The sequence below is a fragment of the Primulina huaijiensis genome, chromosome 15, assembly GCF_012295235.1.
Source record: "Primulina huaijiensis isolate GDHJ02 chromosome 15, ASM1229523v2, whole genome shotgun sequence".
Taxonomy (NCBI): domain Eukaryota; kingdom Viridiplantae; phylum Streptophyta; class Magnoliopsida; order Lamiales; family Gesneriaceae; genus Primulina; species Primulina huaijiensis.
Window position 1 is genome coordinate 2,152,257 of NC_133320.1, and position 17,155 is coordinate 2,169,411.

At 35.4% G+C, this 17,155-nt stretch overlaps 2 protein-coding genes across 7 annotated transcripts; one reads left to right on the top strand and one right to left on the bottom strand.

Moving 5' to 3' along the window:
• Nucleotides 1–381: 381 nt before the first annotated feature.
• On the bottom strand, nucleotides 382–10,271 carry LOC140958950 (uncharacterized). Of its 4 annotated transcripts, none has more exons than XM_073416587.1 (21): nucleotides 9,866–10,271; nucleotides 8,028–8,180; nucleotides 7,604–7,782; nucleotides 6,505–6,612; nucleotides 5,362–5,532; nucleotides 4,715–5,278; nucleotides 4,549–4,623; nucleotides 4,209–4,337; nucleotides 4,058–4,132; nucleotides 3,748–3,957; nucleotides 3,395–3,547; nucleotides 3,099–3,313; nucleotides 2,857–2,974; nucleotides 2,626–2,758; nucleotides 2,347–2,542; nucleotides 2,154–2,259; nucleotides 1,929–2,069; nucleotides 1,722–1,847; nucleotides 1,494–1,608; nucleotides 777–1,207; nucleotides 382–650 (listed from the first exon to the last, which is right to left on the bottom strand). In XM_073416587.1, exons 1-20 carry the CDS (start codon nucleotides 10,062–10,064, stop codon nucleotides 807–809), a joined length of 3,567 nt encoding a protein of 1,188 aa, XP_073272688.1. In that variant the 5' UTR covers nucleotides 10,065–10,271; the 3' UTR covers nucleotides 382–650; nucleotides 777–806. The 4 variants fall into 4 exon arrangements, with proteins under 4 accessions (XP_073272688.1, XP_073272687.1, XP_073272686.1 ...); XM_073416586.1 differs by having other exon boundaries at nucleotides 382–671; XM_073416585.1 differs by having other exon boundaries at nucleotides 382–1,207.
• Nucleotides 10,272–13,292: 3,021 nt separating this feature from the next.
• LOC140958571 (protein PLASTID MOVEMENT IMPAIRED 2-like) lies at nucleotides 13,293–15,839 on the top strand. 3 transcript variants are annotated; one of them, XM_073416064.1, is made up of 3 exons: nucleotides 13,293–13,677; nucleotides 13,824–15,471; nucleotides 15,505–15,839. In XM_073416064.1, exons 1-3 carry the CDS (start codon nucleotides 13,582–13,584, stop codon nucleotides 15,654–15,656), a joined length of 1,896 nt encoding a protein of 631 aa, XP_073272165.1. In that variant the 5' UTR covers nucleotides 13,293–13,581; the 3' UTR covers nucleotides 15,657–15,839. The 3 variants fall into 3 exon arrangements, with proteins under 3 accessions (XP_073272165.1, XP_073272166.1, XP_073272164.1); XM_073416065.1 differs by having other exon boundaries at nucleotides 15,550–15,839; XM_073416063.1 differs by having other exon boundaries at nucleotides 13,294–13,677; nucleotides 13,824–15,839.
• Nucleotides 15,840–17,155: the final 1,316 nt, after the last annotated feature.

Sequence of the window (17,155 nt, forward strand, 5' to 3'; positions counted from 1 at the left end):
TTCTGATAACCGCAGCAAATTAATATTCTTTACCAAGCAAGGAAAGTCTTACAAGATTGAAATATAAATTTTGCCACTGTAACATTCAAATTTTAAGTTAAATTGGGTAAGTAATTTATTGTCTGATACTTGAAAATTGGACCGGAAATGACGAAAACCAACCCATTTAAAACATAGATTAATTTCAAAGGAGTTTCAAAACTTTACTTAAATTTTGACGCAATAAAATCTTTGGACTTTATTTGGATAAATTGATTTCAAATCCAGAACAACAAATACATTAGTTTGTTCCGATAAATCCAATGAATCATTTTTTTTTATTCGTGGATTTCAAATTAATACCAATATGGAGTCATTTCAAATCACTTTTCCCAATTACACACATAAAAATTAAAGTTTTATTCTTGAGAAGCAAATGTGTCATCCTAATCTGTCTTTGTTATATTGGTATCGATATGAAAGAATACGACTCCAACGGTCCTCGAAAAAATTTACTCAACTTTCAATCTTTTCTTCCTTCAGTCTTTCGTGGATGAAGATTGAAAATCAGTCAACATCTGAGAAGTGGAACACCGCACGTTTTGGCATTTGGATCTATAATTTACTCAAAGAAGCACCGTTGCTGGTGTGTCTGCAAGACTCGTGCAACTCTGAAAAGAACTCATCCTTGACTACAGTAATGATTGAGTTCAGATAAATTATAGTATCCTTCATTACATTGTTGTTCAACAATAAAATTCCAAAACAGGAGAAGATATAAAAGAACATCGACATACCAAAAATCTCATGGCAAAAAGAAGGCGCACTCACTGGCTTTGCTGAATATCCTCACTGCTCTTATTCTTGCCCCGAAGCATATCTGAAAAACCGCCCCTCATAATACGCCTGAATCTCGTGTCCTCGACTGGTGGTTGTGGTTGTGTGAAGGGTTTTGGATGGGGATCCGTCAGATCTGGTGGGGGAGCTATGGTGTCACCGACTTCCTTTTTCCCGAGGAGCCCGCTTTCACCGAAAAAACTGGTAACAGAGGACGCTAATCCGAGATGAGCACCCATCACCTTACTCAAAGCATCGAATGTTCCACCCGACCTTTCTTTTAGTATGATTTCTAGAGCTTCCTTGTGTGCTGGATCAAGAGCATCCATGTCTTTTAATAGATTCTGAATTGCTGGAAGGAGGAAATCGCGAACGCTAGAAGATGGGAGATCTGTATCAAAAAATGGAACGACAAATTATATGGAGAAACTGCAAATCATATGCAACATTTGGCATGATATCCTTGTACAAGGCAAACAATATTCAGCATATGGGACTCAGCGACCATCCAGTTGAAGTTAGCAGAATATATAACATGACAAGCAATATTCGTGATGACAACATGATCTCGATGTTAAATATTGGCAATTCTACTGTTTGGGCTAAAAATAAAATTAATCATTACGAGTAAACATCTACATTATAAGCAATTTCAATTAATGGGAAGAGCAACAGACCTGTTGCATCAAGAGCACGAATTGATTCACAAAAGGCATTAGCTCTTTCCCGTCGACGTGTTATATCACTAGAAGGGGGCGGCGATGAAGTGAACTGAAAAATCTTGGACAGGAGATGTGAAAAGAGTTAAAGAAAAAATAGTGTATTGGGATTATGAACTGTTAAGAAAGGCCAAAAGTTCTTGAAATATGATGGAAAATATGTGCCCAAGAAGGGTACTGAAGGATATAATCTCGAAGCCTGTCGGTTGTATGAGGTACAGAGACCACCAATGCACGAACCACAGCAATGGTGGCTTCATGTGATCCATCTTCAAGAAATGCATCCATCTGTATGCGTATCTTGTCAACAATCTACAATGCAACTTGGTCAGTCAATTATATTAATCCGTTCCATGAAGTTGGCTAGACCATAATGCCTAATAGAGTGCATACCATGTCATTCTTAAAATGTTGTGCCACAGCTCCAAAAGCATCTATGCTCGCATACTTCACATTCAGGTTTTGGTCAGAGCCAAGAGTCACAACTGCAGGTAAAATGTGAGTGGAGGCAACCTTAGCGTCAATATGTGGCACCTAGGAACCAAGATATCATAAACTTCTGAGCACAACCACTGTGTTAAGAAAAACAACATTCCTTCAGAAAGAAGAGAAACTCACAAGGACTTTCAGAAGGTTTGCAGCACTTATTTTTAAATTTACATCAGAACTCACAACCATTTCCCATAGGATTTTTAATATCATACTGTGGTGGTCTTCGAAGGTACTGCATCATAAATATTGCCACGAGTCAGCCAATGAACTACTCATCTATGAATCACGTGAACTGACGATTTCTCTGCAGGTAAACTACCAGATAAAGCGGACAGAATTGGCAATATCTTGCTTCGCTGGTTGACCATCCTGTCCGCAACTTTGAATCAAAAGATTCCTCAAGTACTCAGTCAAGTGATCACGCTCACTTGGGTGCCCTAGTACACCTGCAAGAAGAAGTGGTAGGACACACATCGTGGCAAGTCTCTGAGCCATTGCAGTTTGAGGCATCAAACCTGTAATGAGAGAAGACATGCAATTTGTAAGTAAAGCTAGCAGCTAAATGTATAAATAATTTTTAAGATCCAACAAACATTACCTTTAATTTTTGACTGGACTGTAAAGGGGAAGTACTTTAAATCAGCGATATCACCTATGGCTACTAAGAACACCGGTAGCATTATGCATGTCAAATAAAAGTCCCCAAATTGCGCAGCCACTGCCAGAAGAAACTGCATTTCATTCCAAAATTATATATTTGAATAAAAAGTAAGAAGAGAAAATGGAGAAATGCCACCACAAACTCAAATTCAAAAAGAAAGTAACGTACCCTCGTGATTCGATTTCTTATATTATCTTCCTTCTGAGGCAATAGAGAAGACAACTGAATCAAACTGGGAAAGCACTCAGTATGAAGCCACTCAAATGCAGGCCATTCAACATTTTCCCTGGAAAAAAAAATGTAAGCACCAAGACAATTGTGGAGATTCTTGATCCATACAATGATAGCTTAGCAAAAAAGGATATGGTAGAACAGGAAGTTAAGGAAAGAAGCCTGTGTAACAAGTTTACCCAGCATAAAGCTCGAGCAAAGATGGAGTGATGGACTTTCCCGCAGAATCTAAAACTGAAGAAAATGGACAAGTCTCCAAAGCTTTCTGATGCACATACGGGAGCATTTCAGCTAGCAGCCGCAGCAGAACATCGACATTCCAATGTTCTCTTTCACCTAAAACATGAAGATGTGACTCAACGGAACCTTCAACCCCTGATAGAGGCGGACAACGCTGGCAGACACAATGTATCAGATGAATGTAACATGGAAGAAGAGGCTCAAATGGTAAATTTTGTGAAATACGCAACTGTACCTGAGCAGAACCCAAGATGTGAGAGAGAGAAACTCTTAGAATATGATCCAACATATTACCCCACTGTATCAGAGCAGGAACTAATTCCTTCATCGTAGTTTCAACAACTATACCAGATGAATCACAAACTAATTGAAACATCATCTCCTCAACCTATCAGCAAACAAAAGTGAGGGAATTAGAGGAAGCCTTTTGTCTTGATCTATTGTGCTTTTTTTCGTGTTAGGCTTCAAATCATATGACCAGGGAAATGCTCCATTCCGTAGGCATCATGGAGCTTACATTTGTAGGAAATCCTGTCAAGTCAGATATCTTCTCCATGATTGCCTTGAAGCATGTTTAGTGAGGCTGACCTTGAAATATTTATCTGTATTTGGGAAGAGCGGCAGCAATAAAGCCAGATTATGAGCAGCAGCCTCCCTGACAACTGTAGCAGAATCCTCAATTAGCTGTTGTACAATGGACAAGATGAGGGAATCGCGGATCTCTGGCCGCACAAATTCTGCAAGCTCCCCACATGATTGGGCGACAAGCAACCTACGTTCCTCATACATGTGATTAATCTATATGAATAAAATCATCAATTGTCAGAAAAAAGTATAGGCTCTATAAATATAAGTTAAAAAAAAAAGATGATGCTGGCAAATTTAAAATGGTTCTAACTTGTTCCCAACACTGGGGTAGCAGTTCTGTTTCTGTTCTCAACTCCCCAACATTTTTGGCAAGAGTAACACAAGCCTGTAACGATAAACAAATTCATCAGTGTGACCTTCAAGACATACGAAGCCGCCATTACTAACTTTCAGATACTTACACTCATTATAATTCGTCTTTGCTGCTCATCTGGACGCTTTATAAGATTGAACAATGTGTGGGTCAAGGAATCTCGTGTATCACTCTCTGGATGACGCTCAATTGCACACATAATCAAAGGAAGTAGCTCCTAAGAAAGGCGAACTTCAATTGATTTGATGACAAGAAAAATCTAAAAGTGCATATAATATCGCTACAATTTAGGAACGATAACCAAAACCTTTTGAAGAACATACAAAAAAATAAATTTGCACTTCTCGATGGTGCAGATAGTATCACAGAAATTTTAGGAACAATAATCCAGAGTTCTTGAAGTACATACAGAAAAATACATAGCGCACCTCTCGATGGTTGATAAGAACATAAGGCACAATTTTAGGCAATGAATTTGAAAGTATCCGAATGGTTTCCAAACCCTGACACCAGAAATTAGTTCAAGGTGTTAGCCTAGTAAGAAAATAATTAGGCCATTGAAATTGGCACGTTCAGAATGGAACAGGAACTTGCCATTTTTTCAGCATTTAATTCAGGATCAAGGTTGTCTGAATTTGTGAGTAGGCCCTCGGTCTCTAAGGCAGATTTTCCATTGTCCCCTATAGAATTTTCTCGTTTCTCAATATGTTCATTACCACCAGAAGAACTTAGAAACTCTTGCAGCAATTTCTCAGATTTGCTGTTTGCATCATCAGAATCATGTGCTGTCAGTAGTTGAGTTTTTTCACTGTCTAAATCTGCTAATTGACCAACTATAGGACCTATATTATCATTTACCCATTGAGGATCCTCCACATTATGAGCTGCCCCATCACTCGCTTTTTCTGATTTGACTGATTCCATGGACTCCGTATTCATCAAAATTTTAGCCTTTGACATCTCCATTTCATTCTGAAATATTTCTTTTTCTTTATCAGGCCTTGTGAAGGATAGAGATGGCAAGAGTGCTTTATCAGATGCCAACAAAAACTTCCCGGATTGAGCTCCTTCAATGTGCATTTTCAGGGAAGTTATTTCAGCTCTACAATCATTGAGTTCTGTTCTTTGGCTTTCCAAAGTCTTCTTCAAATCTTGAACCTGATACAAATTCATCGCTACATGTAATGAATGAAATAAACATGAGGAAATAAATATATAGACACAGGATGTGCTAAATTTACCAGGTTTTCTTTGTCTTTGATATCTTTCTGCAGCGTCTCCAATGATTTGGTCAACACTGCAACTTGTGTATCAGACATTTCCTTGCTTTTTAGCAAAGATTGCCTATCCTTTTTCAGTCTGTCATTTTCTTTATGAAAAGACTCATTTTCTCGGAGCATAGCTATTTTCTCCTGAAGTATATGGCAAAGATTAGAATGAAAGGTTCAACAAAAGAAAACACATTCACATACAAAAAGATCATCATATAGCAGGTGAACTCATGCAAGACAAAAATTTGATAATCTAGTAAAACCTTCAACCTTGTATCGACTTTTTAGATATTCTCCAAATGAAATATCTTACGTGAATACAACTGATTAATTTGTGATACATTAACAAATGTAATCACATCACATTGTTTGAAGATGCACAGCTAAGCAAAAAAATTATAGCCTTACAACTTTTAAACCCATTTGGAACTCTAATGCTGCCTAAACGATGTGATCTGTAGATAAGTATAGCTGGAAATTATGATAATGTGTTTACTCAGAAACCTAATAATGACCTACAGTCCTGGATGGAAACATCATGCTAAAATCACTCGCTTCGGATTGTTGACCTTTCAAAGTTGGATAATATGAGATCTGCAACTAGAAGTGCACAACTATTAGTCAATTCCATTATAAGTGGTTGTTTGTCCAGCATCAGTTCCATTACAAATGAGGAATGGCCAATAAGCTTTAGCGACTTCCTATCTAGAGGCTATTCATCTAGGTTTGGATTTTCCTCTTGGACCTATGGCCTAAATTGGCTCTCTCGTTGAAAATAGACACAAATGGTGGGAGAGCGATTTGAAAAGGGGCTACTGTTGGACCAATGCCAGTAATGTGATCAGTTTTTATATTACAGGTTGTACTAAGGCGCAAATACTGAATACTGAATACTGAATACTGATAGGTGAGTAAAAACAATCCAAAGTGAGCAGCCATGGACACTGGCATCTCAAGAGGTGGACGATATTGTGTCCCACATTGGTCCTATAACAAAACATGGATTGGCTAATAAGTTTGAAAGCCAATCTTGAGGCCTGAAAACTAAAAGCACTGGTTTTTTAATCACTTTAAGCAGTAAGAAGATTAATTCATTCAACAATCAAGATGTACCTCAGCAGCCTCAGCACCAGAAGAAAGATATTGGTAGTAATAATGTCGTAGGGCATCTGGAACGCACGCAGGTGAGTGTTGCCATTGATCCAGATTCTGGTCGGTGACCTGTTGTGGAGGTTACGGAAATTGATAGTAACTCAGATGAAACACATACACAAAATGACAATTGATTAGATAAGATAAACAGATGGCAACTATGTTCAGCATCTTCCAAAATTTTCAATTGTTGAAAACATCAATAGATTAATGTTAAAGGAATTATTTATCATTGTGATGATAGAAAGGAAAATGGGACTCTCTTAATAATAGGCCTCATACTTACACCAGTGGCTGCATCCATGCTAAGTTGAGGAGGGTCATTATGTCCCCCTCAACTTTTTAGAGATCCTTTTAAGCTTTTATATGAGTTAGAGATTGTTATGAATGAGCCCAGTGAAGAAGAGGGTTAAAATTTTAAGCATCCGGACTAGTTCCAACTAAATATGTTAACTAATTGTTAGAATAAATTACGATCCGCCGTCCGCAAATGAAATCCATGTCCTTGCCATTTGTCTTTAAAAAAATCAAAATAAACTCTGCAGTTAACTATACACTATTCAGCATACTATAAATCTGTCATAAATATATGACTAGATTGATTAATATGTTTCTCATTGTGGACGTCCCAACAAAGTATCCTTTTCATGATACGTTTGAAAGTTACGAAAAAGAATCACAAACCTTCATCATATGATCTGAAAAAGGTTGATATAAATAGAAGGACTAGATGTACAAATTCTTCAACCAAATCACTTTTTAATCAATCAATTTGATGTATTTACAAGCTTACATTAGAATTTTTTTTAAAAAAATTTGATATTCTTCTGAATCATGAAATTAATGAGCACACAAGTGATGCACAACATAGGTTCTAGGAAGAAGTTTGAAATGGTCTATATGCTAGTAAAAATGAGATTCTTCAGCATCCTGGTTAACATTGTTTTTTTGCATACTAATGAAGCCTTGGCATTAAGTATAGCTTCTGGGTCTGTCTCTCAATAAGTTCTAAGCCTTTCCCTTGCATAGAATACTAATCAGAAGGAATTAGACTAATTACCTCCTCATAAAATGTCATCGCAGTCAAGCGATAGCCAGCCAAAAGTAAATATTCTTTAACTGCACAGTTAATATCCAAGCGCTCGCTATCCTTGAGGGAGCCCAACTTCGAGAAAGACACATCCTTCTTCACAGGTTGAACAGTAGATCCATTATTTCCAGAAGCACTGACATTTGGATCTATTAAAGATAAAAAAACATCTAAATTCACAAGAAATACTACATAAGAATGGCATAAATTCCTGCATATGCTTAAAAAACTGTAGGACTGTAGGTATTGGCAAAACCTACAGAACCTATAACATAATTTCATTCTGGAAAAAAACATGAGTGATAGGCCACCTCTCTTTTACTGCCCCAAATATGTTTTAATGTCGGTTAAACAATAAGTTGGAATTTTAAATTAATTCGGTTTCAGTAATTACTGCTTGATTCAATCAAGTTAGACTCAAATTTCCTCTGCAACTCAGCCTTCAGCTTAAGAATATCTTCTTGAGCTAATCGAAGCTCATAATCACTGACTGCCATTTTTTCTTCTAGTGATTCCTTTTCTTCAAGTAGATTCTGGGGGTCTGCAACTGTTTGCATGGCCAATATAAGCAAAGAAAATAAGTTGAGGTCAAATCACATATAAAACTGAGATAAAACACAAGACCCAGACAATTAGTGCCAAATTAATATATAATAATAAATTCACAGAGTATAATTATGCAGGTGGAACTAGCAACAACAAATTATGATTGCCATAAAATAACATGTATGATACCAAAATGTGATTTTATGTGAGTATTTGTGTGCACACACATAAGGATACAGAAGTTCTGATGCATTCATTCATTAGCTAATCTATTATTGCCCTAATAGCATCATCATACACATTAATTAAACAGAATCACAATGAACAGTTAAAATGCTAAAAATAGCACCAGAACTTGGCCGAATAGGCTTGCGCCACAATATATGTCACTAGTAGCATAAGAACATCGTATAATACTTACAAGATTATGATGTTCTTTATGGCCCGGAAAATTTTATTTTCATTACCAATGGTTTCTTTAATCAAAAAAAATTTTAAAGCTTGTCGGAGAACTTGGGGGGATCATGTGCCATAAAAACTACAAATCCATACCTCGTCTTCGAAAGGGAAAAAATGCAAAAACAAATAGATATATAAGACTATATGGGATCTTAACATGTTATTTGGAAACTATAGCTGTCAGCCATGAGACCAAGAGTAGAGCCCAGACTCAACAAACTAGGTTTTCAAGTGGAATAGTCTCTAAAGCTCATTGACAGCGATTGTGGAGCCAATGTGGGATAAAAAATCGTCCAAACCTCGAGAAACCAACAGCCATGGAGGCTCGCTCTAAATGGCTTTCATTTACCTATCAGGATTCATGTATTTTAATCCAATCGATACTAACCCGATGGTAGTTCATTTCAAGAATCTCTTCTTCTGCCATGTCAACTCCTAACAAGGGCACAAAGACTAGGCCATAAATCCAACTGTCAAAGAGAAGAACCCCAGCTCATGAGACATATCTATCGGAGAGTCTCTTACACTTGTTGGTCGTTCAACAATTGATTTTCGAGCCAGTATGATATCATAACAGTAGCAAATTATCAGCTGAAATTATGCTACAAAAATAATAGCTATCTTATTGTGCTTCTTTGCCTTCCGCAGTTATTGTGAAACTTTGATCGCAAGCTCTTGACATGTCATTTGAAAAGTGCAGCAAACTATCAACTGTAATCTAAACTACAAACAACGTAATTATCCTATTGAGCTTCTACACATGCCATCAGACTCTTAAAGATGTGAGTGCTGAAGGATGAGTCATCCCAAAACATCAAAATCTGATCTTTGACTTCAACTGATTATCCTCAACACAAATTTCAAAACTCAAGCTTTGTAAAAATATTAAGACCTAATTGGATGTGTGCATTCTTCACCAACTTCAGTAATAAATTAGTAACATAAAAAATATTTATTCTATATCTATATAGTACCTGTAGCACAAAACAGCTTTCAAGACACCAAATTAATTGCTGTCTTGATTTCATATTTTCTTAAGATGATGTCCATCGAATTGCAAGCAAATTGCAAGAAGACAAAGTTACAATGCCATCACTCTTCCTGGTATTTTGCTCACACACACACACAAACTCATCGAATGTCATATATACACAGCGGCACCGCCAAAAAAAACCGCACACTTTTCCGTGCGTTCACGTTTTTGTTATGTAAACGTACGAAACTAACCTCGTAGGGAGTTGAAACGGGAGATCTGATCGGGAGGAAAACGAGATGGATCGGAAAAGAATTGCTTGAGGCGAATCGCATGGTCGTGGCGTCCATCTTCGAGGAGCTCGTGGAGAAGCTCGAACGCCGACAGAAGGTAATTCTCTTCCAGTAAGAAATTCACCACGCAATTGCACAGCGACGAGCTCTCCACGTCCATACCGAATTCCTGATATCAATTCGAACGCCGCGTATCGGATCAAAGCCTATGCAACGGCGAATCGTATCTCATTTTGTAGTGAAGCTCTTGGTAAGATCTGTGGAGCGTAAATTCAGGAGAATTAAGAATGTTCGATATTTTTGGCTGTGAATTTTGTACCCAGCGGTCGTGACTGTGAGAGAACGCAAATTTTACCATTTATTCATTATTTTTCATAGATTGTTTTACCATTTCTGATATATTGGATCCCTAATTAATATTTTTCAAAAATTATTTAATAAATAAAATTATTATTATTATTATTATTATTAGTATTATTATTATTACCAGAAAATAATATGGCAATAATTCTACTTAAAAATATATTATGAAAAAATAAGTAAAAATGGGGGGCCTTTTCCTTATAATACTCTTTAAAAAGAATAAATAAATGTAATCGAAAAATGTTATTATTCGCATTTGAAAAAAATATATAAGAGAAAGCTTGATAAGAAAAAATAAATTTAATAATTAATATAAATTTTACAAGAGTTTTTTTTTTTTTAAAGGTGGGTGTATACTATTAAAAAATTTAAAATTCTTCAAATGACGTTTTAATAGTGTATTTTATGTATGTAATGAACGACACATGCTTTTTTTTTATATCATTGCAAGTAAATGTTATGTTTTATAAAATGATATTTATTTTATGTATATAGAACATAAAATTTTATTTAGAATATGATTCAGAAAATAAAAATATGTGAATTCTCACTATATACGTTTAACGGTCCTGTTCGACTCGGATGTCGAACTATCCCGAATCTTTCAGTGAATAACTCAGAGCAATTTAATCACTATGGAACTAGAACCGATTGCTTTTTGTTTAAAAAAACTTGTCTTGAATTGGTCCATCCACTACCAATTGGAACTAGTCCATACACTACCAGTTCGTGCGGTTCGAGAAGTGGATTGAATTAGTTCAAATGTACGTATTTTGAAATCATAACCAGCTCGAAATCGATTTTGGACCAATTCCGACATCGACGGATATGGAATAAGACCACAGTCGGAATCTCGAACCGTTAAGCATGATTAATTCTCACCCAAATGTCCCATTGCAATGCATCTAATAATGTGATATTTTTAGAAAAAATGATTAAATTTATAGATAGTAAAGAAATGGTAGCTATTTGAAATTTAAAAAAAATGCAATTTTCGTTATAATGTTTGGTAAACAAGTGTATTAATATTAAATTTTTAGTAAAATACCAATATACACTTAGTTGCAGTTAAAAACCGAAAGTTTTTTTGTTTTATACCCAGTTTGGATCCCCATATGATTCATTTTTAGACTAAACTTTATTAGTGTAAAGCCCAAATATTAATTGGGCGGAAGGACAAGTGGGCCATCGGCCCAAATTATTCGGGCAGATAGTTACGAACCACTTGGGCCACTACTTAACCCATAATTGTCGAAAACACTGTTAAATATATTTATTAGTTACATTTTGATCATATCGTTAACGAAATTTTGGATTCAAGATATAAGTATAATAAAATTTTGCTATAAAAAAGCACATTTTTATCATACGAACACCAAAAGAATTACTTTAAAAAAATTACATTTTCCTAGTTTTATAAAAGAAACAAATAAAAATATCACAAAATACCCCTTAGAGATCCGAGATGATCGAGTAGATAGTAAAAATGTCACACATGATTTGTTCATTTCAGTTTAGCTTATTAACGTGATTTGTAAATATTTAGTTCTAACACAAACGAAGTGAGCCTCGAATTCTAACCCAAACGAAGTGAGTCCCGAATCAGTCGTTGGTTCTACTCTCTCGGTAAGCGTCAAAAACCAGAAATTAATTTAGAAAAACTGAAAAAAATTGAAAAGAGTATCAATAAACAACAATAAAATAAATTAAGTTTTTATGAATATACCTTTTTATAACTAGAAATTGAAAATAAAATATGAAGAAATATGATAAAGATAAAGAAAATTAAAATCATAGAAACTCAAAACGAGTATACGAAAATAAAACAGAATTAACGAAATTTGAAGATCATGCTTTATATATGTTGTTTGTCGATGAATTGTGCGTTCCCCATTTTGATGATTCTATATGTTTTTGTTTACATTCCTCCACGTGCTTGACTCATCTTCCTAGATTAGCCATCATGTCTTAACTTTTTCGACGAGCAATTTATGTATGATGAAATTATTTCCTCTAATCGCTTGATTTTTTTAAAACCGACGAGCTTGTATTTGATTTTGGGTCCAACAATAAGATACCGTAATAACTTTATCTATTACGTATCAAAAAATAACTTACACGCGTTCATAAAAAATTTCACAAAAATGATGTATTTAAGTAGACAGTCGACAAATAGTTCAGAAAATCCCAAGACTTGCGCGTCGGAACATGCACCGTGGAGGAGTCGAGATGAATCTCAATACAAGGGCTGAATCATATTTTTAGTTAAAAAAAATAATAATAATAATAATAATAATAATAATAATAATAATAATAATAATAATAATAATATCATTCATGCACATGTTGCCAGTTGGCGGCCTCAGTCTTGGTATTAAGAAATCGGCCACGTGTTCTCCTAGTTTGCATGTGTTTCGAGTGATTTATTTTGTTTACGGACCATATGTTTCCTACGTCACTGTCTACTCAGAATAATACAAATTCATGTAAGTTTAATATCTAACGTATTTATATTATGTATCAATTCGATCTGAAATATTATTTTTTATAAGTCGGATTAGATATAAGATTTATTGTACAAAATGATTTGTAAAACAATCTTATACGAGTTTTTTTTATCTAATATATATAAACATGATATTGATTCGTGTATGTATATATTCAACTAAATTCGTATAAATTTAAGGAGTATGTATATTGTGAGACGGTCTCACGAATATTTATCTGTGAGACGGGTTAACCCTACCGATATTCACAATAAAAAGTAATACTCTTAACATGAAAAGCAATATTTTTTCATGAATGACTCAAATAAGATATCCGTGAGACTGTCTCACACAAGTTTTTGTCAAATTCAAGAGGTTTATTAGATTTAAGATATACTGAACTCAACCCCGGTTTGGTTTTATAAATTACCAACTCCAAAAATATCAACTTTGATAATGCAAGCAACACGACATTTGAGCATCCATAATAGGCAATTGATTGGGAGTGTGATATGAACAATCCAAGACAATGGAGTTTATCATAGAACAGTGGACGGTTGATTGCAAAATAAGACAAGCTATAAAAGTACAAAGCCCAGCGGTGGAAAAGATGCAACCTGTTTTAAGCATCCCTCGAGGCCCACGAAGGAAGATTCGAATGGCTGGTGATGCAATCAATTGACAGCCTTTTATCTCCTTCCCATTCACCTTCGCTTTATTAAACTTGCAGACTTGGGTGCAAGAAACACCGCCAATTTCTAGCTAGGTGCAAAATTCGAGAAAAGGGTTCGTATAGTTTCAGTCGGTGGAGCAAAGGAGTGAGGAGTTATGGATAGTGGGATTAGAGTAGGTATTGGTTCTAATGGAGGAAGGGGTCTAGAAGCAACTCTGGCACTCAAAAATATCAGGGCGAATTACCCAGAGGTATCCATATTGTTTTCAATTTTTTTATACCTTTTTCAATGAGTTGTTTTCAAATGCGTTTCTTTGCGAAATTTTAGGGGTTTAGATTGTGGGTTCTGTTTTATGTGTGAGTTCTGATGGTAAACTATGTGTGTTTGTGTGTGTAGAGTCCTAAAGCTGAAACAAGAGAACTTCACAAGGCAAGAAGGAGAAGTATCGAATACAATCAAAGTAGAAAACATGCAGAATCAGTAATAAAAGAAGCAGAATCCGAGCTTTCTGCTGCAAAGGCTACGGCTAACGAACTAAGTCGAAGAGTCGAGGAGTCAAATGCAAGGGCCAAAACGGATGTTCGAGAAGCGGAGAAGCTAAGGATGGACAAAATAAGGGAAGGGGAATGGAGCACCGGAAATTCTCGGTATGCCGATGTGATGAGTGAACTGGAGTCGATCAAACGAGAACTGAGCACGCTTAAGCTGGATATGACTTCCCTTTTGCAAGAAAGGAGGAGGGCCGAAGAAGAAATAGTCTCCTCCATGGTGAGTATGCAGCACCATTCGAGCAAGTTAGAAACGGTTAAGAGGGAGATTGAGGAAATTGAAGTAGAGCATGTACTGGTTGAGTTGGCTACAATTGAGGCCGTTAAGGATTGTGGGGAGGTTGAAGCTCAGAGAAAAGAAAGCAGTGAAAGATTTAAGGCTGCAAAGGAGGATACGGTGAAGAAAAAGAAGAAAATGATAAAAGAAATTGAAAATGCTAAAGAACTGGAGAATAAGCTAGCTATTACAATGTCAGATATCACCCTGTTACAGGGCGGGCTAAATCTTGTGAAGAAAATGGAGAGGAGAGCAGAGAACATTGGAAGTAACTTTCTGGAAGAAGGTGAACAAACAGCTGATGAATCTATGCTATTTTCCATCACAAAAGAGTTAGAGGCTACAAAGAAGGAATTGGCTTCTGTTAGAGATGATAGTTTTCGGTTTATGACTTCCATGGATGTTGTGAGGAATGAGCTAAGGCATGTTATGGAAGAAACAGCTCGAGTAAAGAAAAGCGAGCAGAAAACAGAAATGATAATTCAGAATCTCCATTCAAAGCTTCTAATAGCTAAATCAAAGCTAGAAGCAACATCCGTTGCCGAATATAAGGCGAACTCTATTGTATCGAATCTATCACTTACCCTTGAACAGCTTAAATCTGAATCGGAAAAGGCCAAGAATGAACTATCGCTAATCAGCGAAGAAACAGCGATCATAAAAGCAGATGTTCAGAAAACTGAAATGGAGATAGAGTTAGCAGAGGAAAGGCTACAGGCGGCCCTTCAAGATCTTAAAGCCATCAAAGCATCAGAATCCAAGGCCCTCGATAATCTAGAAGCACAAATTGAGATTACAATTAGAAATCGTGCTTCAGCCTCAAAACGAGGCTCAACCATCACAATTTCCAAATTTGAATACGACTACCTCATAGGGAGCGCCATTGGGGCCAAGGAAATTGCAGACAAGAAAGTTTCGGCAGCTCATGCTTGGATTGAAGCTCTAAAAGCATGTGAGAAAGAGATCATGATTAAAACTGAGCTATCACGAAGAGAATCTAGGGAGCTTAAAGTACAGGAAGAACGGGAGGTTAGCAAAACAGAGCGGTTACTGAGTGCAAAGAAAGTTGTGGAGAAAGAATTGGGGCACATGAGGCAAAAGTCTGCAAAAAGTATGGAACCTGAAATCTTGCGGCCTGAGAATGCTCTTAGAAGGAAATCAATGAACAGAAGCTTTAGAATGGCACCTGGAAAAAAAGTAATGTCTGGAAGAATATCAGGTACACCAGATCATAAGGCTCGAAGAATATCAGCTACAAAAGATCATAATGCTTCAGTGAAGTCTCGAAGAATATCAGCTACAACAGATCATAATGCTTCTAGAGTGCCATCTTTCAGAGTAAAGAGGAGAAAACAGATTATACCAAATCTAAGCAAGTTCTTTGGCGGAAAGAGCAGCATTTGAAGTAATCGTCCACCTCTGTGTAAAGATGTGTGTTTTTAAATAGCAAGTCATGTCGACTGCTGATAAGCTTTGCAAATATTCAATAGATATGATCAGTCCCAGGTAGTTTAGTATAAAAGGGATTTTACCTGTTTTTAACTAACTTGCACAAATTTCAATCAATAAAATATGTTTCTTGCTCTAGATTGGACCGATCATCTGGTATTAACGTCTGGCAGGAATTGGCCAAAAGTGGAGGATACATAACATGTATTCAACAAAAATTAAGGTAATAAAACATCGACAAAAACAGTGGTCGGTTTTCACAGTTTCACTTCCACTCTTCCATTGAATTCAATAATATTAATACATTACAGTAATGAGCAGAGTCATGATTCATAAGTACTTGAGGTTAGCTCCATCTTCTGTTAGACAGTAATAAGTTCAGTGAAAATCGAACCGAATTTTCTAAAACCGAACGGACCGATTTTTTTTCGACAAACCAAACCGATCGAACTTCACTGCGAAAACCTAACAAACCAAATCGAAAAAAAAATCGATTATTTCGATCAAGAACACAATTAACCGAAATTTTAGATTTTTTAAAAAATAATCATGTTTTATAAAAATTGGATTAAATAAATGTAAATTTTGTTTATTAAAAATATTTTTAAGTATAGTACTATTGTCTATTAAATTTTATTAAAAATTATAATATTTATATCCTTATAAATTTTATTAAAAAATTTAATAATATTGATTGTATTTATAAAAGTTTAGTTTGTTAAGTTAAATGAAATTTTATATTAAAAAATGAAATCGAACCGAACTAATCTATATTTTAAAAAATTAAACCGAACTTCCGAATAAACCGAATGTAGGACTAAACGTTTGTCGTTTTAACAAAAGCTATAGCTGAAGGTGATTATGTAACTCAAATATTTTAAATCACGCAATAGCCCAAACGTTCATGGTTCGATTGCTCTACCTAGTATGGACTATTATTGCACCTCAACACTGAACTGAATTTTAAATTAATTCATTTCGGTCTGTTATTTTGGTTGAAACCGATATGTTGTTAACTCGTAGACTGTAATTGATGTTTGCCTGTTATTTGTTGATATATCATATATGCTGTTTTGGTTTAAAAATAACTTGACAGTTTTTATTTTCTTCATTCCCTGAGTTACTTAACTAGAAAAATTCAATATTCTCAAAATTATACAATAAAGAATTATTTTCAAATTTCACACTTATTCAATTTTAGGTTATTATAAATAGAAAACTAACAAAACAAGCCCAATAATAATTCTACATCAATAATCATCAAACATTTCAACCAATCGATTATTATTCCAAAAATCTACAATATTAGATTTTTAGTGTAAAAATTCAAACTCCAAAATTCATGTACATCATAAGAAATTATTATTGCAACTCGAATAATGACAGATAAATATTCAATATAATTTTAGAGTCGTTGAATTTTTATCTCAAAGTTGCATAATTTCAGAATATAC

What these genes read in the sequence shown, in the direction of transcription:
- LOC140958950 (XM_073416587.1), bottom strand. Translation starts at nt 10,064, where the DNA reads ATGGACGTGGAGAGCTCGTCGCTGTGCAATTGCGTGGTGAATTTCTTA. An exon ending in TCAAAGACAAAGAAAACCTG is followed by an intron (nt 5,279 to 5,361) that starts GTAAATTTAGCA and finishes AATTTGTATCAG; the next exon opens with GTTCAAGATTTGAAGAAGAC. An exon ending in CAAACCTTCTGAAAGTCCTT is followed by an intron (nt 2,070 to 2,153) that starts GTGAGTTTCTCT and finishes CTTGGTTCCTAG; the next exon opens with GTGCCACATATTGACGCTAA.
- LOC140958571 (XM_073416063.1), top strand. Translation starts at nt 13,582, where the DNA reads ATGGATAGTGGGATTAGAGTAGGTATTGGTTCTAATGGAGGAAGGGGT. An exon ending in TCAGGGCGAATTACCCAGAG is followed by an intron (nt 13,678 to 13,823) that starts GTATCCATATTG and finishes TTGTGTGTGTAG; the next exon opens with AGTCCTAAAGCTGAAACAAG.